Below are 23,849 nucleotides of genomic sequence, written 5' to 3' on the forward strand. Positions count from 1 at the left end.
GGCAAACTCACCTGAGTTATAGACGGTCTTTTCTCCTTTCCTTTTCTTGCGAGCGTGTCCAGCCCTTTTAATGAAGAAAATAAGCCCTTCTTGTGTCTTCCTCGCTGGGTCAGTGAGAGTGTCCTTTTCCGGAGAGCAGAGTCATCTCTAGAACATACCTAATTCAAAACAATTTAGAAAAATCTTAAGACGCCATTATTTAGATGACAGAGAGAATTAACCATTGCCCTAGAACAGGAGTAAAGCCCTGCCTGCTATAAAATGTGTTCTGAGCAGCCCCCAGAACTGCTGCAGGTCTGACATACCAGGACCGCATCCACCACAGAGATGTCCCTTATCTGGATAAACACGTCTAGTTACAACATTCACATCTCTTCGGGGTGGACAGCAGGGTCAGCACAACAGCCCTCGGACCACCCGCCACCCCCCCACACCCCACCCACGCTGAGCTAGTACTATCCACAGAAGCCACCTGCACAGGAGCGATTTCAGAAAACCCAGTGGGGCTCTCGGGAGAACAGATCACACAACCTTCCGTCAGCCCTTTAAATCTCCACACCATTGTTGCTACTCCTCGGGGATTCCACCTTCCTGACTGTACGAGGTGGAACAGACAGAAGGGCAGACGCAGATGTGAATATTTAATAACTGTGTATTAGGAGTTGGATTCCGAGAATGGGCAGCAAAGAAGCTGGGATGCTGGGACTTGGTAGCAGGACGCCAATCATCCCTCCCCCGGCGCCTGGCCCCTGGGTGGCCCTGGTCAGTTATTGGCTTAAGTCACAGCAGTGCGGAATGTCAACAAGCTGGAGAAAGGTGAGCATCCGCAGCGCTCCCCCTTCACGCCGCTGAACAGCCTTCCTGGAAACTCACCAGAGCGTGGAAAGAGGAAACTGACAAGACGCCCAACCGGCCCAGGGCCAGCTTGGAGGGGCGGCTGGCAGCAGCAAGGAGGCTCTTGGGGTTCGGCAACTCCCCGCCTTGCAGGCTGGCCAGATAGCAGCGCATCCTGAACAGATCCATGTGAAATTTCTCCAGGTTCTGCTCCCACTGCTGGATCTGTTTAAGCAAGAATAGGACTAATTTAAATAAAAATGAGAAGTGCTCATGGGTCAAATTGAAAACGTGACCCCTTTCACAAACTTTAAAAGTCATTTCAGCTGGTGCTGCATGGTTGAAATGAGCCTTCCCTGCTCACCCCATCTCAAGCCCTCCTGCCCAAACACATGGGGTCGGACCGCACTGTACTTCATCAGGATGGCCAAAGACAAAACAAAGCCGGCGGTCCCAATACGGTGCCGTGCCATGGCCTCTGGAGAGCTCTAGCGCTGAAAACCGGGCTGACTTAGGGCAGGATGCACCACTGAAAGTCAGTTATTTCACTTTGTCTCATTTACATTCACAGCCTCTAATCTTAATCAGATTAACCGGTCTGCACACAAACAGATGCTGGCTGAATGGAGGCAAGTGGCTGCACATTTCTGTACATTCTGAGAATCACTTAAAATAACAAGCAGATGAACTGCAGGCAGAAGGACAAACAGAGCTTTTACTCCTATTTTAAGTGTATTAGAGAAGAATCACCATCTACACATCCTTATTAAGACACATAAAATTATTTACACGACAGAAATTTCTACGTATTCTTCAAAACTTAAGTCATGAGTTGGTAAAGAAGTACAAACTCTGGGGGCCACTCTCTCCCTTCTTCCAAGAATGTCAAAGTATGTTCTGTGTTAAGTATTACCTTCACTTAAACATAAACAAGCGAATAGGTGAAGAAAGGCCCTAGTAAGTTGCCAACGTAGGGATTCAGAACAGAACAGAAAGCAGGGCTTCAAATGGTATTCAGAGCAATCTCGAAATTCAAGAGAAGGTCTGTAGTGAAGGCTTACAACGATTCAGTACAAGAATTGTGTCATTTCATTTGCAACAACTGCATCTCTAGCTTTGCCAAGTTTAGCACCCAAACAGATCCTAAACTTTCACGGTACACTTTCCAGGTCAACCCGTAATCCTGGACAAATGATATTTTGAAGGCTCTCTGACATTTAACACTATGGTCCCCTCAGCCTCTGCCCAGGGAAAAGCAGGACAAATTCTGGGTGCTCCCTAGACCCCCTCCAAGTTCTCTGTATCCATTTCTTAGGAAGGTCACTGCACAACTTTCCCACATAAAAGAAATATGATGGGGCTTCCCTGGTGGCGCAGTGGTTGAGAGTCCGCCTGCCAATGCAGGGGACACGGGTTCGTGCCCTGGTCTGGGAAGATCCCACATGCCGCAGAGCGGCTGGGCCCCTGAGCCATGGCTGCTGGGCCTGCGCGTCCGGAGCCTGTGCTCCGCAACGGGAGAGGCCACAACAGTGAGAGGTCTGCGTACCGCAAAAAAAAAAAAAAAAAAAAATGATGGCTACAAGGTCTAAACAAATAATTTGTTGATCTGTCATAGTTTGTCCGCACAACAAAAGTCCCAGAGTGCACTGAAAAATCCCAATTTCCAGTTTAACTTCATTTAAGATGCCGTGTGACCTTGCTAGTGATGTAACAGCCCACTCACGTCAGCCTTGAATCAATACCAGAATGAGCTGCTGGCTTTTCCAAGTGAAAAATGCCCAGCTCCACTGCCTGAGGAGTCCACTCATTAGGCATGAGGCCCAGAAAAGCTCACACTTCAAAAGCACCTCCAACAACTCTGGTACCAGCCTTAGAGAGGATGACTGTTCTAGACTAACACGGCAGTTCCAATTGAACTGCAAATCTCTTCGTGGTCTTGCCATGTTACAGTGTTCTAGATTCCAGAAGTAATGGATGGGTATTCTGTAACCATAAACTACACATACCAGGAGCGCTAAGTCCCGGCAACACTATACTCCCAGTTCTGTCTCACAAATATCTTCGGTAGCTGACACCTGAACATCCACAACTTAGACGCATTCTTTTGTCTTCTAATAATATGCAGGTATTTCTAGGTTGGGTAGTGTATTAAAGCTTATCCCTCATCTATAACTCCACGTGAAACAGCTTATGAGATGCTTTCTAGGGGTTCTGGGGAGGGGTAGGTGGGATATGAAAGGAAAGAAAAACAGTGAGTCATTGGATACCAGACAATAAAGGAGCCCATGCCATCCACAGAGGAATAAAAAGACAAAATACCAAGTAAAATAAAACCCAGGTCCATGCCAATCACTACAGATCAGGGAAGATGACAATCTCTCATATTTTCACTGACTTCTGCGGTTTACAAAGATTTTTAAAGGCATCATTGAATGTATTTAAATGACTACACATCAAAGCACCACTGGAAGGAAAAGACAGTTCCATCCTAAACGATACACAGGGAATCTTCAAATTTTGCCAGAAACACTTTATCATCTTCAGCACACCTAGACCTCTCTACCCAAAACCCGGGACAAAATGCAGGTAAGTTCATAGGAAGAAAATGAATTCAGATGCTTAGGTTTGTTGAAAGAAGAAGGCGCCGGGAGACCCCAAAAGCACAAAGCAGACCTTACAAAGATCAAGAAGTTTGTTAATATATGTGATTATGTTTCAAGAGAACTGGTATCTCAATCAGTACTGCACACTGTAGAGGAATTTTTTAATCTGAACTTAGTAGAAAATGAGAATGGACTTTATGACTTCTCCGTTTCAATGATGCGTCCTGTCCTTATCTTGACTGAGCCACGGGGTGCCCAGATGTGTGGTCCAACACTAATCCGACCGTTTCTATGAGTGTTTGGGATGGGATTAACATTTAAATGGGTAGATAGAATAAAGCAGACTGCAGTCCCTCATGTGGGTGGGCCTCATCCAGTAAGTTGAAGGCCTGGCTAGAACAAAAAGTCTGACCCTCCCCAAGCAAGGAAGAATTCCTCTTGCCCAATGGTCCCTCACACTGGGATATCGGCCTTTTTCCTGCCTTTTGACTGGAACTGAAATACTGGCCCATCCTGGGTCTCCAGCCTGCCAGTGTTCAGGGGCAAACCACACCACCCGCTGTCCTGGGTCTGTAGCTGGCCGACTCACTGCAGATCTTGGGGCCTGCCCATCTCTGTAATCACAGGAGCCAACTCCTTATAATAAATCTCTTTACAAATATATTTTTCACAGGTCCTGTTGGTTCTGTTTCTCTGGAGAACCCTGACATCCTTCATCCCACAGAGCTCTGTGGCAGAGTAAGCCATCATTAGTCACACAGCTAGTCCATATTTAAAGACAATATTTATCTTACTTTTAAGGTCATGGTCCTTTACGGAGAGAATCGGAGAGTGTGTTCAAATGAGGATCTGTGGTTGGATAAGAAACAATGAAATATTTGATTTTTCTATCCACGGACTCAACAAAGTTGTAGAGAAGGATGTGGGAGAATATGCAGGTAAAAAGTCCAGTGGATGCAGGTGCTTGGGTTACTTAGAGGGAAGAGAGAAGTACAAAGGCCAGACCCACGAGCTCAGTACAGACCTTGTAATACTGGGGAAGTCTGTGGACACAGGCAATGAGCTTGCAAGGGAGTTAGGGTCGCCACACTCTCATTTCTCAGCAGAGAATACTGAGGCCCAGGGAGGAAAGTGACTTCACCAGGGCCACACAATAAGCCGGCCCCTCCAGGTTGGCCAAGGCCCATAGCTGATCCTGATGGGAGCAACATGCAGAAACAAGCTTCAATCGAGCACTTAGAACGCAGCCCCTGAGGCCCTGGTCCTCTCGCTCACAAGGTGGGTATCGTGCACTATCCAGTAATTACTTAGCAACTTGCAGTTAAATCTTCATCTGATTGTCAACTGCGTCTCTACCCACAAATCCCCAGGTGTTCTACAGAGAAGATGTAAGACTACCCACACTCTCATTTGGGTGAACAATCTTGCCTCTCAATTTCCTACCAGCTTTGATCTTCAAGTTCAGCCCCAAATTAATGTTAACTAAAAGGAAAGACATTTTATTTTTATCCCTTTATCCCTCAAAAGATGAGATACGGATACATTTTCCTTAAATGAAAGGGACAAATAGAAGACAGTTTTGTATCTATGACACATACCACCGCAGTAAATTTCAACCATCGTCACCAAAATAGCAATATTATCCAACCTCACACTTATCAGGGAATTTCTGGAGATTTTTTCCTAATATGATCAAAAATGAAAATGCCCCAGATCAATTCCTTTAACCCAAGACTGTTTTTCCCCCCCTTTTTCCTACATTCCACAAGTACTGATAATTGCCCCAGACATTTATTTCATCAGGACATGAAAATCAAAATTCAACTTCTATGGGACTTGAGCTTTCATTTCTTTAATACCTGTGCACAAAACACAAAAATAACATGAATGAAGACAAGTCACGCAAAGGAAGTTTTCATTATCTTTCATTTGTAAAAGAAAAATTATCAACAAAAAATTGAGGAAAACTCCCATTTTTAAGCACTGACACAAATGCAATGCAAAAGTTTCCTCTTTATTGCTAATATAGCTATATTTATTTAATGAGCTCAGAAAGGCTACGGTCTGCTCTGGAAAGTGGGAGAGGAAGGAGATGAAGGTTCATGCTAAAAATAACAGTTGAATAAGTGATACATAAAAAAGATGACAAGTACATTCCTACCACACCCAAAACGCCTAGAAAAATATTTTCTGCCGTTTAGTCATTCGATCACAGTATTTGGCCATTTGTCCATTTCTAGGTTGGTCCTAAAAGATAATTCATTTTTCCTTTCTGGCAGAGTAAGTTGAAAAACTCCCATGCAATATTTTCCAAGCACTAACACCCACCTCCGCAGAAGAACCCAGCTAGTGACACAGAAGACACTGAAGTTTGCCCGTAGTTAGAATAACCAGCCACAGGTTTAGAAAATCAGTTTTGTTTTGTTCTTCCCTTTGAGATGTAATTCACATGCTAGGAAATCCACTCACCGAGTGCATTCATAATAAATACATTTCCCATCAAATCAAGCTGAAAAACCCAAGTTATGAAAATACGTAAATTAAGGATTAATTTCTACTTTACACAAAACCATTCATCCATGGTTCCTTAGCAAGTGAAGCACAGTCTGACTCACTGAAGTCTCACTGAGAGGCCTGATTTGGTTAGGAGCACAGATCCGTGTTTATGCTCTGCCACCTGACAGCTGTGTGACACTGGACCATTTCCCTCACCTCTCCCAGCGTCTAACCACTCATCCATCAGGTGGGTGATTCAGACAAGTGGTCCGCACGGAGTTACTGTAGAATCATACAGGATCCTGGCCTGAGATAGGAGCCTTGAGAAGTAGACTCAGAAACCATGAGGACGGAGAGAAAATGAGAGGACATTCCTTGGGAAATGAAGGAGTGAAGCCTGGTAGCCAGGAGCTGGTGAGGGGCTGGGGTGGGGACCAGCCCAGGGAAGAGGAAAGGAGACAGAACCTGGAACCAAGTACCAGAGAAACAGATGGGGAGAAAGTCACCCACCCTTTGGGAGCTCTTATTTCATACTAGGAGCGACCTTATACGCAAAGGGATAACTACACAACAATGCGTGAGATAAAGAGAGACCCTGAGAATCATGGGAATATAGAAAGGTGCCTGATGGCGAGGTGGGAAAGGGGGTCAAGGGCAGCTCCTTGGAGGAGCTAAATCCTTCATCACAGGCAAGCAGGGGTGAGCCTGATGACAGGGGCAGGTGGGATAGGGCAGTTTGCATGTGTGGTCTACGTGGGTCCTCTCTGCCGGAGGGAAAACCCAAAGAGAGAAGTGGAACCTACAGGAAGTTTGGTGTTGTAGCTAAAGGTCGAGGTGGGGTGAGGTTGTCAGGGACTTTATCCTGTAAGCAATGGGGTCCACTGGGGGATTTTTAATCCTGGCAATCCCATGGTCAGATTTGCTTTTTAGATGCAAACCTCTCTGACCTTGTGCAGAAGAGGCATCTGAGGAAGGGCAAAACCGGCAGCCTCTGCAGCCTTACAGGGAAAAGAGAAGACAGTCCTGCTTACACTCGTCATCTCTCAGCACCTGCATACCGTGTGCTGAAAATTCAAACTGCCAGGGTGACCACAGCATTTCAGAGTGCTCTGCCTTGGCTCGTGCTGACCCCCGGCCCGGAATTTCCTTCTCCATTCCTCTCCTGATTAACTCCTCATTCTTTAAGAAGCAATGCAGGCATCCCTCCTCCAGGAAGTCCTCCATGACTACACAGGAGGCTAAACTTCACGTGTGTCTTCCACAACACTCTGGAATATCATCTGCTCTGAATTCATTCTATTATGTTGAAATTATATGCTCAGCTGTCTGTCACTCTGCTAGACTGCGAGCACCCTGAGGGCAAAGACAGCATCTTCGAATTCCCAGTCTGCACCCTCACCTGGCCCAGAGTCTGCACTTAGTAAACGTTCGCTGAACTAGACTGAATGTTAATCTCCTGCCCCCAGCCCGTCCACCAGGTCCCTGCGGCCTGCGGAAGGAAGGCTTGTCCTGGCCCAGCTCCTCCGTAATCTGGCCTTGTCTCCCTCAAACCCGCTTCTCGAAAACCTCCGATGCTTTACTGCCCAAATGGCTTCCCCCACGCCTCTCAGATCACACCTTCCTCGAGGCTTTGTTCATTTTCTTTCCCTTCACCGCAGTCTCCGATGGTCTAAGTTCAATCCCTGCTCGTTATGATTTTCAAACTTGAATGTTGAAACTGAAGCCTGCGGTGGTTCACAGAACCCAGCCAGTCCCAAACCCACCCGCTGCCAGTTTGCTCCTCCCAAGGTACCACCTCCCTGCCTCCCTCTCAGCCTCACTAACCCCGGGAAGTGAGAAAGGCCCAGAGAGTCGGGATGGGGAGGGCAGACGGCTGGCCGGAGGCCAAGACCCGCCCAAGGGCGGGGAGGTTTTGTCCTTGTTCACTTGTTTAAAATAACAAACGGGAAGGAAAGGAAAGTACTAACTGGACTTAATTTACAGCTCTTTCTCCCTCAGGACTTCAAAAGGAATCCAACATGTGGACGGTCTGCTCCACGTTGGATATGCCCAAATGCAAGTTGCATCATCCTGTCCCAGAGTCGCCGCCCAGGGACAAGCCCGTACGATGGCCGCTTTTAGGCAAAGCATGTCTCTACACACAGCGGTATGAAACTCAGCCGTTACTACTGTGATAGTGTCTTTTTATCTGGAAAGGGCATTGACAAGCAACTCCTCTGCCTCGGCACTTCCAAGAAAACCCGTTCCAGAGACTTTCCTCTCACGTGATGTAACATGCACCCTCAGTTCAGCTGTTACAAGGCTGTAAGTGACTATATCTGAGTTTCTTGGGATCTCTGGGGCAAAGCGCTATGTAAATAAATATTTTCTATTATGTAAAATAAAATACAGTGAAGTTGAGATTTTTAAATGGTAACTGGATAAAGCACAGCTCAGTACTTTGGAGAAAACTATATACTTATGGGATATGTAGGAGATCAGGTTCTTACTGATCTTGATTGGTAAATACCTTTGCCTTTGTAGCATCACAGAACATTCTCTAGTCCAAAACCATCTCATAAAAGCAATTCTAAGCATGTGCTTGTTTCCGCCCTTAATGCTTCATACTCTCTGTGTCTGCAAGTAAAGAGCAAACAGCTCTCTTCACAACCATCTGGCAAAAGTTAAAGACAGTGGGTATAGCAAATATAACTCATGTTACCCACCACAAGTCTTCTGGGAAAACATAGATAAATTACAACCTTAACAACTGCCAATATGGTAAGGAGAATATTTTCAGGTGGAATGTCTAAAGATCAACCCAAATTGTTTCTTACCAGACATTCAGAAGTGTAATATGAGAAGGTGAATGTGTGCAGGGGCGGGGAGTAGGGGAAGGGGTGAGAGCAAGGGGGAGGGGGGAGGGGAGAAGTGAAATGAAAAAACAGCAGTATTAGGACAGTGTGCTTAAAATAACTGATGTAATGATTCTGTCAAAGAATGCATAATGGGCCACCAGTAATAATTACCCTTTCTTTAAAAAAGCTTCTCTTGGTACTTCCCTGGTGGCACAGTGCTTGAGAATCCTCCTGCCAGTGCAGGGGGCACGGGTTTGAGCCCTGGTCCGGGAAGATCCCACGTGCTGCGAAGCAACTAAGCCCGTGCACCACAACTACTGAGCCTGCGCTCTAGAGCCCGTGAGCCACAACTACTGAGCCCACGTGCCACAACTACTGAAGCCTGCATGCCTAGAGCCCGTGCTCCAAAACAAGAGAAGCCACCGCAATGAGAAGCCCACGCACCGCAACAAAGAGTAGCCTCCGCTCGCTGCAACTAGAGAAAGCCTGCGCGAAGCAGCAAAATCCCAACGCAGTAAAAAAATTAAAATAATTAAATTTAATTTTAAAAAAGCTTCTCTTCAGGCCAACCGACCACCATAGACCCTTGGATTTGTGTAGGGATTTATGTGAAAGTAATTCCCCCCTCCCAAGAGAGAACAGCACCACTTTTGACATCATAAATTAAGCATTTACCAACTATGAAAAAAGAAATAAAGTTACATTTAATGAAAATTTAAAATTTTAAAAAATGTTTGCTTGGACTTCTTGTGGCCATAAAGAGAGAAAGAAAAAGGAGGGGGTGGAAAAAAAGGCCAGGAGCATCTCAGTGTTGCCCAATTTCCCTTTTCTCTCCCTGGACCTAAACATTTGACAACACACAAGGACCTGAAAACTCCAAGCTGGGCATCCCCTCCACTGGACTAAAGTATGCCTTTGAATTTAAATTTTAGAGCGCCAGTAAAAGTTAAAACCATACCTTTTCCCACTACAATCAATATGCAATTTTTAATTGGGGCACCTGAATCCATGCGTTGCATCTCTGATGACAGACTTTCGGATCCTGGAAATTCAGGACCCCAGAGGAGACGTAGTACAGAGAAAATGCAGGAAAAGCTATTTCTCCTTCTCCTCAAGCTTTTTGATTTGTCGTGTAAAGGTGACACAGCATCACATCGCTACATGCCCCAGACAGGAAGCTGCGCGGTCTGGACCTGTCTCAAGACTGGCCCCCTTCCCAGACATGAACAGGGTGAGGCTTCTAGGCAGAAGCAGGCCAAGGGCGGAGACGTGTCTGTCTCCAGAAGCTGTGTCCTTGTCAAAACCCCCCAAACCCTTCCACTCCCTCTATTCTCCCTGGCAGTTTCAACTTCCCTTTCAGTTCCTTGGAAACACTATTCTGTAGCTTGTTAGCCGGCACTCCTGAAATAAATAGCATATTCTGTTTCAATTCAGGGGCATAGGAAACTATCCTTAATATTCTATAAAATTAGAGAAAATGATGTACTCTTGAAAAACATTTTCCATATAAACTGTTAAACTTCTGCTGTGTTACTCTGGGCCAGGCCTTCATAACTGCACATCCAGATCAGGGCCATTCCACCACCCAACACTTTTCCCTACTTCAATTTGCCCCTCACCAGCATCACCACCGCCAAGCCACTGCCAGATTAATCTTCCAAAGATAACGCATTCATCACGATTTTCGTCCCAACTTAAAAACCTATATTCCTCCCTTAGATCTAGAGCCTATAATAAACCTTATAACCCAGGGTTATTTTTTTTTATTTTTTTGCAGTACACGGGCCTCTCACTGTTGTGTGGCCTCTCCTGTTGCGGAGCACAGGCTCTGGACACGCAGGCTGAGCGGCCATGGCTCACGGGCCCAGCCGCTCTGCGGCATGTGGGATCTTCCCGGACCAGGGCACGAACCCGTGTCCCCTGCATCGGCAGGCGGACTCTCAACCACTGCGCCACCAGGGAAGCCCTATCCCAGGGTTACTTTTAAGACCCTGAGAAAGCGGCACCAGTACCTGTCCCACCAAACCACCAGCTATTCGTCACTTCTTAGCCCACACCTCTGCTCCCACGTGCTCAGGAGCCTCAAGCAACCACTGTTACTCCAACAGTTGACCCTTGAACAGTAAGGATTTGAACTGCACGGGTCCGCTTATACGCAGATGTTTTTTAAGTAAATACTACATACTACAGTACCACACGACCGTGGTTGGCTGAATACAGAGGGCCAACTGTAAGTTACACACTGGAGGGTTGGAGCCCCTAATCCTTGCGTTATTCAAAGGTCAGCTATACCTCCAAGCTGTCCTACCATGCAGCCCACTCTCCTCCCAGCCTGGATCAGCCTTCATACCAGCACACCTCTTACCAATTTTTTAAGGCCATATGCTTCCAGGAAGTCTCCTCCATCTCCTCTAGATCACAGCACAGCTCAACCCCTGATGCCTCATAGCATTTGAAGACTATGCTAGTTGGTACTAACTTATACCATTCTAGAATATTCTTTAGTTTCATGTTTATGAGGCCTGCTTTCTAACTAACTAATATATTTTTTAGAAACAGGGTCCATATTTTATAATTATGTTTATATTTTGAAGCTATAGGCATCTGTTAGGTATGTCGATATCTGAAGATGGACAAATAAGCGAGAGGGAAGAATTGGGAAGGGAGAAAGACGACACAGGGTATCAGAAAAGGAGAAGGCAACGATGGATCCAGGTGTCAGCAGAAGATCTGTCTCAACTGTGCATCATTTAGAAATACTTGATGAAGGGGCAAGAGGTGGGAATTACTTGGTTATTTTGCTATTGCCAATTGGTAAATCCCAAATTCTTAGTGTAACACAAATATAACACTTGAATGCATGCCTTTCATCAGTTTCTTATTTACAGCCAGACATTTCTTTCTATATGTTCTAAGTTCTTCATATATATGCAGGCAGAAAAAAAAATTCTAAGCAAGGTTAAATATTCAAACACAAATAGAAGATTGATAATGTACCGTTTGATTTGTGATTTAAATCAAATGCTATAGGGAAAATTCTTTTCTGATGGCGTGTCCAAATCGTTGTGTTGCCATGGAACTGTTTTTAAAGAACCTGGTCTCTCTATAAGTTACAAAGTAAAAAGTATGAAAAATTCAGGAACACGCCAACCCATCTTCGCCCTATCCCTCTTTAAGTTCCCAAATCATCTGACACTGATTTTGAAGGGACTGTAGTGGATACTGTTGTGCACCACCAGACCTCCCTTTCAAGACAGAGGCATTCTTTCCCTTAGCTGCTCACGGCGCAAGAATGGGAACCCACCTCCTCTGAAGGCAGCTGCTTTGACCAGTAGACATGGCATGACACGACATGCCTCACTGGAAGCAAGCAATTCTGAATGGCCACCCCAGCTCCCAAGCCCCCTGTAGGCTCAGCTCAACACAATTCAACGAGTCCCTCCTTAATCACGCTCCCTCACGCCCTTACTCCTGAGAACGGTCCTCATAAAACTCCTCACATGCAAATCTCTACCTCAGTGTGTTTCCCAGGTAAACTGAATGAAGAGAGGGGTGCTAGAAATTTCACCGACACTTGTGTAAGTGCTCAGGCTGTCTGAGTAAAGGAAAACAGAAACTAAGCTTCTCCCTCTCCTCTAAAATGCAAACAACATAGAAAGTAGCTGTTTAATTATGATGTGAATGTGGAGACAGGCCAAAGAAAGCATCTTCCTTAGCACCTTATCTGTTATAAACAGAAAAAACAAACCAAAAAGTTAGTGTTTTTTTCCTAATCCACAGACACAGGAATAGCTGTATTATACCAAACTACCCTTTCACAGCCATCTTCTGTATTAGAATCGTATGTGTCTAATCTTCCAACAGTTTTATCATATACATTTTGTTCCGGAAGTGCCAATATATGAGAGAATCATCCAGGCAAGGAGCTACTCAACACAAGGGAACAAGATTTGGTCACAAAATGTCCCAGTGCACATACACAGCCACCAAAGGCTGCAAAGCACATCACATCCCTCATACGACAAAAGCGCAGCCATTAAGTACTTGAACCAAAAAGCCACAGAAACTACTCCCCGCAGAGGTGTAGGAACCGGTTCCCCCATCTGAGTGTGCCCTGAGTGACTTAAGCAATGGGAGGAAACACGTGTAAGTAACCTGTACCTGGTTTTCTATGGCTTTCCGGTTCTTTGGGTCGCTCACCACGGACAGCTGTAACTCCGCCATCTTCTTCATCTTGCTGTCCATATCTATCTTCTGAACGAGGTTTCTGGTCTGGTTCTTCAGCAGCCGAACTGTGTCCTCTTTGCCGTGCTTCTTTGCGAAAAGGGATGCGCAGGCCGAGTGGATGGCAGTGACCCAGTTCTCCAGATCTGTCTGGCTGGTGGCCTAAACACGGGGAAAAAAGCGATTTGGAATTGTTTCACCACAAAAGTGTTCTCCAAAGTGGCAGGCTGGGCTTGAATATGTAAATCCCCAAAGTACCTTCACTTCATAAAAACTGTTTAATTTTAAAAACACACACTCAGGGCTTCCTTGGTGGCGCAGTGGTTGAGAGTCCGCCTGCCAATGCAGGGGACACGGGTTCGTGCCCCGGTCCGCGGAGCGGCTGGGCCCGTGAGCCATGGCCACTGAGCCTGCGCGTCTGGAGCCTGGGCTCCGCAACGGGAGAGGCAACAACGGTGAGAGGCCCGCGTACCGCAAAAAAACAAAAACAAAAACACACTCAACACAGGTCCACAGGCTTCCTTTACTCCAGAGGGCCTGTGAGAACATCGAGAGTGACACATGGCCCCAGATAGAACGGGAAGACAAGCTATTGATAGAATCAAGGTGTACACCAGCAATAGGGGAGGAATAAGAAAACCAGGGCATATCCATGCAGCGTGCATCACGCGGCTCTCTAAAAAGCGGTTTATCGCCATAATTTTAATACGATGAGAAAATATTAGGACTAAATGGTTACATTGTGAAGCCTGGATATGAAATTTCATCTATGGTATGGACTCAATTATGGAAAATAACGATAAAAGAACATTTTGGGGAGGACACAATAATATTAAAATAGTCGTCTGTAAATACTGGGAATATGGATAGCGGTTTTCTTTTTCTACCCTTCAGTACCTTCAGACACAATGACCATATAGTATTTTCATATAAGAATATTTTATTTTAAAAACAGTAAAGAAGGTCTGAACAAAGCAGAATGGGCAAAGATGTATGATTCTAAGCAGGCTGAAACGCACGTTCAGTTTCCCCTGATGCCCAGAGGTAACCACACACGTTCACACCACGAGGTTAATTCTCCAGTGACCTGGGGGATCGCACAATGGGAACTACCGGGAAAATTTCTTAAAAACTAAGGATATTTATCCTGAATCACAAAATAAAATATTCATTTCATACCTCCCCCTAAGTCCATGCAGATTTAATCCAATGTATTTACCTTTCCTACAATTCATATGAACACCAGTTTATTACTTTGCTTTAAAGCACCACAGAAAGTTCAAGCAAACCTTTCTGTTAAAAGAAGGAAAATCAAACTCTTTTCAGTCAGGTCAGGTGGAGGACAGCAGTAAGGCTAGGGGCCCAGGGCCTTTACCAGGTTAGTGCTGGGAAATCCTATTGCCCAAAACACTTCACACAATTCTAGATTCCAAAGAATCTAGAATCAAAGGGGCCCAAAACAACTAATATTGTTCTACAGGGGCCCTGGGGGCAGCCAGGACCAAGTTTATCAGAGACCTGAATCGAGGACCTAGGAGGGTTTCCATGAAGCTTCCAGCCACACAGAATCTGCAGCTCACGTCGTGTCTACACCCAGTACTGGGTTTGGATTCGGAGGCATTTCAGAAGCACACTTCACTTCCTGGCTCTCACCCCCATTTCTCTGGAGTTAATTCATAATAACAACAGTCATAACAGTTAGAATTTCTTTAGCACTTAACACACGCCTAATCATACTGTTTACCCTTAAAACAATCCTAGAAGCTATTATTATCCTACGGGTTGAAGGGTCTGAAGCTCAGAGAAGTTGTGTTGCAAGATGACTGCAGACTCAACGAGAGCACCAGGACCCACAGCTCAGCCTGACCCCGCCTTTGCTAGAAAGATTCTAAGAATCACAACAGTAGATAACCTGAATCTTAACGTCCTAAGACCACCTCCACAGGGTAATGAGACCCTATAGTATTTGTCAATGAGGGTTTTCCTAAAAAGCTTCTTCACTTCCACTGGGATTCCTGGGAAGAACTTAAGCCTCTACTGTCCATTTTCTCTGGGTTTTCACTTAAAAACTTCCACTCTGGGAACTTCGGATCTTGTACTCACTAGATCACGGACTAGTCCAGAACAGGACGGTAATTTTTCTCTCTTTGTATCCTGAAGGGCAGCCCAGGGGCTACAGCCTGGCATTTCAGGGGCAGGCATCCAAGAAGCGTTCGCTGGATGAATGGCTGCATTTCCAGCGACGCTGCGGTACCTGGCAGTCAGCAGAGGCCAATTTTCTTGCTTAAACCTTAATCCAAAGTCTGACAGCTTTGAGTCTATTTCAAATTGCTAAGTTGTGCCTCTTAATTCTGGTCCTTCTCATCCTAGCAGGACACAAGCCATCGCCTCCACCCTCCATTTAGAAAGCTCAGCAGATGGGCATCATCAGAAAATCTACAAACAACAAATGCTGGAGAGGGTGTGGAGAAAAGGGAACCCTCCTGCACTGCTGGTGGGAATGTAAATTGATACAGCCACTATGGAGAACAGTATGGAGGTTCCTTAAGAAAACTAAAAACAGAATTACCATATGACCCAGCAATCCCACTATTGGGCATATACCCAGAGAAAACCATAATTCAAAAAGACACATGCATCCCAATGTTCACTGCAGCTCTATTTATAATAGCCAGGTTATGGAAGCAACCTAAATGCCCATCGACAGATGAATGGATAAAGAAGGTGTGGTACATATATACAGTGGAATATTATTCAGCCATAAAAAGCAACGAAATTGGGTCATTTGTAGAGACATGGTTGGATCTACAGACTGTCATACAGAGTGAAGTAAGTCAGAAAGAGAAAAACAGGACTTCCCTGGTGGCGCAGTGGTTAAGAATCGACCCACCAATGCGGGGGACACGGGTTCGAGCCCTGGTCCGAGAAGATCCCACATGCTGCAGAGCAACTAAGCCTGTGAGCCACAACTACTGAGCCTGTGCTCTAGACCCTGTGAGCCACAACTACCAAAGCCCGCGCGCCTAGAGCCCGTGCTCTGCAACAAGAGAAGCCACCGCAATGAGAAGTCCATGTACCACAATGAAGAGTAGCCCACGCTCGCCACAACTAGAGAAAGCCCACGTGCAGCAACGAAGACCCAATGCAGCCAAAAATAAATAAATTTATTTTTTAAAAAAAAAGAGAGAAACAAATACCGTATATTAACGTATATATGTGGAATCTAGGAAAATGGTACAGATGAACCGGTTTGCAAGGCAGAAATAGAGACACAGATGTAGAGAACAAACGTATGGACACCAAGGGGGGAAAGTGGTGGGAGGGGTGGTGGTGGGGAATGAACTGGGAGTTTGGGATTGACATGGATACACTGATACGTATAAAATAGATAACTAATAAAAAGTAAAAAAAAGAAAGCTTGGCAGTACCTGGAAAAGGTAGACATCTCCAAAGGAGTTGCTGAGGCAGAAGACATTTTCCTTCTTAGGATGTTCTGGGACGGCCTGCACTATGCTGTCTTCTGCAAACAGGGCACACCGAGGGGCACTACTCTGATCCATGGAATTCTTCCCGTAGGTCTCATAAAACAGCAGGGTGCATCCTGTGAAAGAGAGAAGCACTGTCCTCATCACATGTCCCGAGGATCTATCCAGGAAAGGAATGAGAAGTAAAGGATACAGACAGACAGAAGGAAGGAAGGGGAAGGGAAGGAGGGAGGAAAACAAAGAGAGAGAGAGACAGAAAGAAAAGACGAGAAAATAAAAGAAAAAGGAAAGGAAAGAAAAGAAAGGAAAAAAGAAAATGACTGAATAAGACTTTTTATCACAAAAGGAATTTTGGTATCTAAATTATGCCTAGTTGTGTTAGCATCAACCCAGATGAAAATGAGATGTTTCTTGTAAAGGTAATAATGGTGCTAACAATAGCAAGCATTTATTGTTGCTTACTCTGTGTCAGGAATTCTTCTAAGTATTTCACATGCTCTGGCTTATTTGGTGCCCAAAGCAGCCTTAGAAGGCAGGCGCAGTTATTAGTCCCATTTTACAGATGGAAAGCCTGAGAGTTTACACCACTTTGCAGGTCCCATAGCTGGACTGCAGTGGAGCAGGATCTGAACCCGGGCACGCTGACCACAGAGTGCCTCCTTCATAACCACAGCACCACACTTCTTAGGAGATCTAAACGCAGGAGACAGAAGAAAACCCCGTATTCATTAACTAAGCGAACTTCTACACTTAAAATGTGGGGTCACAAGAAACCGAGTTCTCCTGGGGCACTTTGCCATTTGTGAGAAAGTACCCAGTTTATTCTCCAAATGCCACATAGAATAACTTAATTTTAATATATTCTCTTATCTCACAGTGATAGGAAATATTACTACCATCTTGCTAATTTAGACTGAGAGGAAAATGAAGCTACATGTCCCCGTAGTTTAAAACATTACCCTAAAGTGCCGCTACATATGCTTGCAGGTACATAGCTTTCCCCTAATAAGCTAATAAGATATTCTAGGCAGAAGTTACTAGGAATCTGTTTTGATAATTCGATAGGAATGCTTTCTAATGAGACGTAATTTCCCGGACCGGGGCACGAACCCGTGTCCCCTGCATCGGCAGGGGGACTCTCAACCACTGAGCCACCAGGGAAGCTCATGAGACGTAATTTTTAAGCAAATTCTAAAATACTCACAAGTATGTTTACTTGTTGAATATCCCTTAAAACCTTCAACCAATCAACATTTCTGAGCGCTTCTCACGTGCTGGTAAGTGATATGGTACCATCATGATATGGGCACCATCCCTTGCTTTGAAAATATTGGGCTGGCCGAAAAGTTCATTCCGGTTTTCCCATAAGATGTTACGGAAAAACCCAAATGAACCTTTTGGCCAACGCAATACGTTTCACGCTGACAGTTAATGAAGCAGTAGCCTGCTTTCCCCTGCACTGTAAACGGATGGGGTCCACTTCATGGCTGCTTTACCCTACTGCATTATGAGCCTTCATTCATAGAAGTTTCCATGTTTTGAAAACTATCTCACTCTTACCAGTTTCACTTCTTCCCTTGAAAACAGATCTTAATTTGGACGCACAAGTTTATATAATGGAGCCCAGCACAGCACAGAAGCCAGGATCCAAAAACGCAGGACCCTGGCTCACGACAGCGCTTTCTCCCTCCATGGTACCTTCTGATCTCAAGAAGCACTGAGCGATCTCTCCTCCCACAATCAAAACTCACCCAAACACAGAAGCTGTGAGAGCCTCTTAGAACAAGGGAAAGGAGCAAGAGGTTTATGGCCAGAGCTACTGCGGCAGGTCTGAGCCTGTCTTTTCTTCCAGCCACGAATGGACTTAGAAACAGTCCCCAAGTCTTTCCATCGGGAAAAGCCTGTGCGACGTCCCATGACCATGGGACCCGAGGACAACAGAGCAGCACCAGCTCCACCCAACTCCCAATTCTTTCCAAAGGGTTAATGTTCACTTCCCAGCGCCCCTAACACTGAGCTCCCAGGGGCGGTGGTTTGAATCGTGGCATCTAGAGGAAATGAACGCAATCTTGGGCAGATGCCAGAACACTGCCAACCCTAACATCCCCCTACGCCCCACCGTGACAGCACGCAGCTCTCCCGCGGAAGCGTGAAACCAAAACAGGCCATTTCGCTTTAGAACCAGACCAGTATGTCAAACAATTTGCAGAATTCTGTTGCTATCGAATTTAAGGAACAGGAAATCAGTCTTAAGTCTGTTACATCGAGTTTAACTTAATCTGCATCTCTGAAGCGGGGGCAATGAGGTTAATGGAAAGGGGCTGCGCACCCACGTCAGCAGAGCCTCCTGTGCCCACCCCACCCCCCAATGCTGTGGCCGTCAGCCCTGCCCTGTCCACCCCCCCCACCCCAGGAGCTGGTGTCAGCCTGGGCAGTTGTCAGCGGAAGCAAAAAGAGGAAACAGATCAGGACAGCACTGGAAGCAGGAGAGGCTGTATTACTAGAAATACCACCAGTGAAACGAGAGAAATTAGTCTCGGTCTCCCTTCAAATCCACCTTCTCAACCCACACTCATCCGTCCTCCCCTGTCACAGGCAGAATGACCAGCTTCTTAAACTTCCTTTATGAACACCCCTCCTGACCTCGGTTATGTACTGTGTGTTTTGAGGGACAGCTTTAACCCCCTTGCCAACTATTCTGCCCAGGAAGTTCCCTGTGAACCGCACGAAAATCCACTCATTGGAAAAGACAGATGGAAAGCAGAATTACCCTTGTTAAAAATTTATTACATCCTCCGAACCCTAAAAAACATTTGCGCCCTTAGCATACCTATACATTCGATGTAGGTGGGCAACCAGATGGTTGGCTGATAGCCGCTGTCTCTGAAAAACACTCTTTCTACTTTAGTTACATAGAAACTGCAAAGGATAATTTAAAAATTCTGCTTAAATGTACGTGTGTGTGTGTGTGTATATATACACATGTATGTTTTTAACTATGATTAAATGAAACCGTTAAGTCCAAATATTACAACTTGGATTCTAAGCCAAGGAAGTTGAATTCAACATATTGAATTCCCAGAGGAAAGAGGTGTAGAAAACCACATGGAAAAGGTTATGCTGGGAAAAAAACATCTCTATCCCATGCCTTTCCTTGGCTGCAAAGGAAACAAAGGGATGTGTGCTTTATAACATTTACCCCTACAAAGCACCCTTTATCCACGGGTCTTCAAGTGTTTAACCAGCAAGGGCCCAGGAAGGACTGTGGGTCTTGCAATCATCAGAGACAAGTCAGGACCATCCCTGCCCCCGAAGTCGGCAACCAGAAGTTCCCCGGGGAAGCTGCCAGGATGGAGGACAGGGTCCTGGAGACACCCTCTTCCAAACTTCAGTGATCCCTGCCTGAACTTCCCCCAGGAAGCCTCCAACACTCTGGCGTTGCACAAATGTCTCCAGTAGCAGGGAACTCAGGAAGAGGCAGTGGGTTTGTTTGTTGTTTTACTGTTGTATTTTTTACATTAATTCACAATCAGCTTGTCTTCCATTTATTAGTCTTATCCCAACCTCAGATGAACCAGAATAAATTCAGTGTCTCTTTTACAAGACTGACACATCCTATGCATGACACATTCTAGAATTCAGTGCACCCATTCTAAATACCGCACGAATGGGATGCAGCTTCAGGCTTTGAGTCACAAACAATTCCAGACGCTCATTCCCCTGAGGGGACATTTTTCACTCCCCTCTTCAGCTGGAACTTTTACAAGACCCACTGCCTCGTTTATGAACAAGTCTCCTGCAATATCCTGCCCCTAAGGAGAGAAACGGCCAACTCTGACCAGGGCAGAGGCGGGGGGAATGATGGAGCTGCAGATGACATGACACCTCTAATGATGTGGCCAACAACCATGTGTGCTCTTTAAATCACATTTACTTTCATTTTAGCCTCATCACAGCGGAAACCCACTGTGAATGGCCTGCAAATCAAACCCTCAAATCTTTTTCACTTGGAATACTTTGCAGCTATACCTCCCTATCCTGTACTTGGGTAGCTCTTTGGTTATTAAACCTTAAAGCATCACTTATCCCTTCAAAATGTTATCTTGCTGGATGTGACCCGTAATTCCAACCTTCCAAATCTCTTCCGTCATCCAGTAGAAAACCCCACCTCTCCAGTACACCCAAGCTGGGTAAGCTCTTTGCCCTCCTCAGCCACAAGGTATCGCAAGGATCCAAATGCAGAAGTTGGAAAAGAGGACTGCATCCGTGTGGGATGCTGGGTCCTGGGTTTTATAAACCCTCCAGTTTGCTAGGGAAAGGAGAGGAGATGCCTTCGCGGGTGCACCTTGCCCAGAGAGGGGCTTCTGGGTAATTGTGAATTGACGCCAGCTCCCCAAGGCTCACAATTTCTAAATACGGGGAGCGCCGCAGACAGCTCCGGGCCTTCCACACTCGCTGCGTGCAGACGTGATTTCTGTTTCTGCCTTCTCCCGTGACAAGGAAGGGTGGTGGCCGCTAATGAGGTTTGACTTTGCGCACCACACCAGGTTCCGCTGACAAAGAGTCACAGGACAGCTGTGAAGAAATGCCAGAGGCTGTGGGGCTGCTCTGTGTTCACATCTGTATAAATCAACATGATGCTGACTCAGAGCCTTAGATCACTTCAAATAATCTATCCATCCACCATGAGCGAGGCGATTATAATTTTTTAAGTGGCAAATGCTTGCGAGAAAACTTTATCGTCTTAACAAAGCAAATGCTTTCTCCTATTTCCTCTGCATCAAAAAAAGAAGAAAAAAAAGCATTTGTTGGTGACGACAGACTCTCAGTTCATAGAGGCGAGGTGACACAAATCAAATAATGCAGATGAAATTTAGTTGTACAAGCTGGGAAGGATACCTCTTTGGAGTTTTGAACACGCACAGAAATTCATGATCTGTATTCCAAATAACTAAACTACGTTTGGTAACTTATTTGGGGCTCCCCTCCCACCCCCAGATGCAGGAAAAGTATTAAAAGAATGGTACAGAAATACCTATAAAATAATGAGCAATAGTTATTAAATTCAATCATTACTTATGAGAATGAATAATGTATACGAATGTTAAGTGAGGCATATTATACAGGTTTGAGAAGGTATTTGTAGGAAAACAGGCTGGTAGATTCTGGATCAGATGCCTTCACGTGAACTCAGGTCAACACCGCACTCACTGACACTTCCTAGGAAAGAGGACAGCGGAGGAAAGGACCCCAGGGGCTCTCTGGGTGGTGACGATCACTTACCTTTAAGTGTCACCCAGTACTGTTTCCATTTCCTCCGAGCCACCAGCTCCAGCTTCCTTTCCTTCTGCAGAGTGACGAGGGGTTTGAAGAAGAGCCACCCGGCTTTGCGCACCACCCCCTGTTCCTTCTCAAAGAGCAGGTCCAGTTGCTCCAAAGAGCTGAGCGAATCGCTGCTGGATTCGGCGGTCTCTGTGGACGTTTCGAGGTTCTCCGTGTTGGTCCTGCTCATTTCCAGCTCTCGCATGAAATTCTCGTAAATGTTCTGTTGGAGGGGATCGCTGCCGATCGCGTGAGCGGATTCGCTTCTGTGGGACAGGATCTGAGCCGAGCCCCCTGACCACAGGGATGCAGATGCCTGGGAGGGCCCCTGCACGTCCACATTCAGCCCATCCGAGCGACTGTCAAAGTAGTCACTGCCCTCCTTGGATCTCGGCTCCTGTGAGCAACACAGATGACCACCCGTCAGAGGTTACATATGACCAAAGCACCCCTTCCCCAATACGGCATACGTGTTAATAGTGTGGTTTGCTAATACTACTGCTGCAAAGCAAGATTCTTTTTTTTCCTCTAATGCATCTTTAACCATCAAGTCTGCAAATCAGAAAGAATTATAGAAACAGTATTGCTCAACCCAACGTATAGCCTGTGGAATCAATGCTTAAAAAATGTAAACCAAATAACCCTGACTGCCCTAAATCTAACCCACAGTTAGCATCAAACAATGAACTAGTATATTCAAAACACACTAGCGAACATTTCTGGACTGATCCTTCTTTGCTAATTGAGAATCAGTATCTTCCGGGAACGAATTCGTGTTCTTGCAGTCTTGTTCTTCTTCTGGATCATTTTTAAGCTAAATTAGACAAGCACTAGTTCCACACTCAAGGAGGGCGTGGTTTATACAAACTTTTCTTCCCCTCCCCACAGTGAACAGTCTCAGCTTCTCACCCCCTTCCAAGGTCTAGACACTGAGATCTCTAGCATCGTATTTTCCCTCTTTGGACAGTGAAAACCACGCACCTGGGGTTCCTTATCCACAAAGGGTAGTGGTTACCAACTGTAGCTTTTACTTCGTAACAAATATTTTTTACTTTGGAATTCTTTCATGAAAGGAATGTACTATTAATTCATTCACATTGTTTTATTTGAACACCTATTTTAAGCACTGGCAATACCAAAGCATGATTCTTTAATATTTATTCTGCCACAAAATCAGACACAGGCAGTTCTAAATAAAAATAATATTTATTCTAATAACCGCTGCCCCCCTTAGGACAACATGCACTGAACAGTGAATTGGCCATGTACAGAGATGAAAACACAAAGGTTTCCTCTAACGTCTAGATTAGAAGTCTAGACATTCAAGAAGAATAACTTGCATAGAGGCCATTCATTGGTCAACAGCAGTAAGGAAATTTTTCAGCAGAAAGTGAGCTAATTTATGACTTAAAAGACACTGACATTCCAAACTTACGGCTTAAATTAAGGTAACTCTGCAGAGAGACTCTAATACTCAGAGGCTAGTGGGTTTTCCTTCTCCATTAAAATAAAAAGGAGGGAAAACAGGATCAAGGACCATTGACTAAAGACCTTATTTTGAATATTCCCCTGTGTGGAGGGGTTTTCTTTTCAGAAACTTCATCCAGAAATCAAGTCACAATTAGTTGCTTCTTTTGCAGGAAAATCATCAATAGAAAAGTGCTTCTAAACACCCAAGGGCTACAAGCAACTGAGCCCCAAACATAGCTGTTACTAATGAAAATATTATCTTCCGCTCTGTTTATATACTATGTCCCATAATCAGATTTATTTATACACTGATGCTTATGCAAGAACAGAGCAAATAAGCCAGCTGTGGTGAGTCACTTGGACAGGAAACTTTCAACATAGTTTAAGGGTTGTTTTTTTTTTTCAATTGTCACTTTGTTGCTCTTCAAAAGTTCTTAGGAGATGAAGGAATACTTCTAATTTAGCTAGTATTGACATTATTTCAGCTATAAATAGGAGTCTCTGACTCACAGCCCCAAAACACTGGGATTGCCTCTGGTACCCAGCTAGAGCTATAATGGGGTGTTTCAAACCAAGCA

General features: G+C 45.2%; 1 protein-coding gene across 1 annotated transcript in view; it reads right to left on the reverse strand.

Annotated features, from left to right (window-relative positions):
* Positions 1-23,849, reverse strand: part of LOC132436828 (rho guanine nucleotide exchange factor TIAM2) — a 434,430-nt gene that overhangs the window by 80,515 nt on the left and 330,066 nt on the right. Inside the window, 5 exon segments of the mRNA XM_060029732.1 lie at positions 12-158; positions 874-1,059; positions 12,932-13,156; positions 16,423-16,595; positions 21,763-22,198. Coding sequence (XP_059885715.1) covers positions 12-158; positions 874-1,059; positions 12,932-13,156; positions 16,423-16,595; positions 21,763-22,198 — 1,167 coding nt within the window.

The sequence above is a fragment of the Delphinus delphis genome, chromosome 14, assembly GCF_949987515.2.
Source record: "Delphinus delphis chromosome 14, mDelDel1.2, whole genome shotgun sequence".
Taxonomy (NCBI): domain Eukaryota; kingdom Metazoa; phylum Chordata; class Mammalia; order Artiodactyla; family Delphinidae; genus Delphinus; species Delphinus delphis.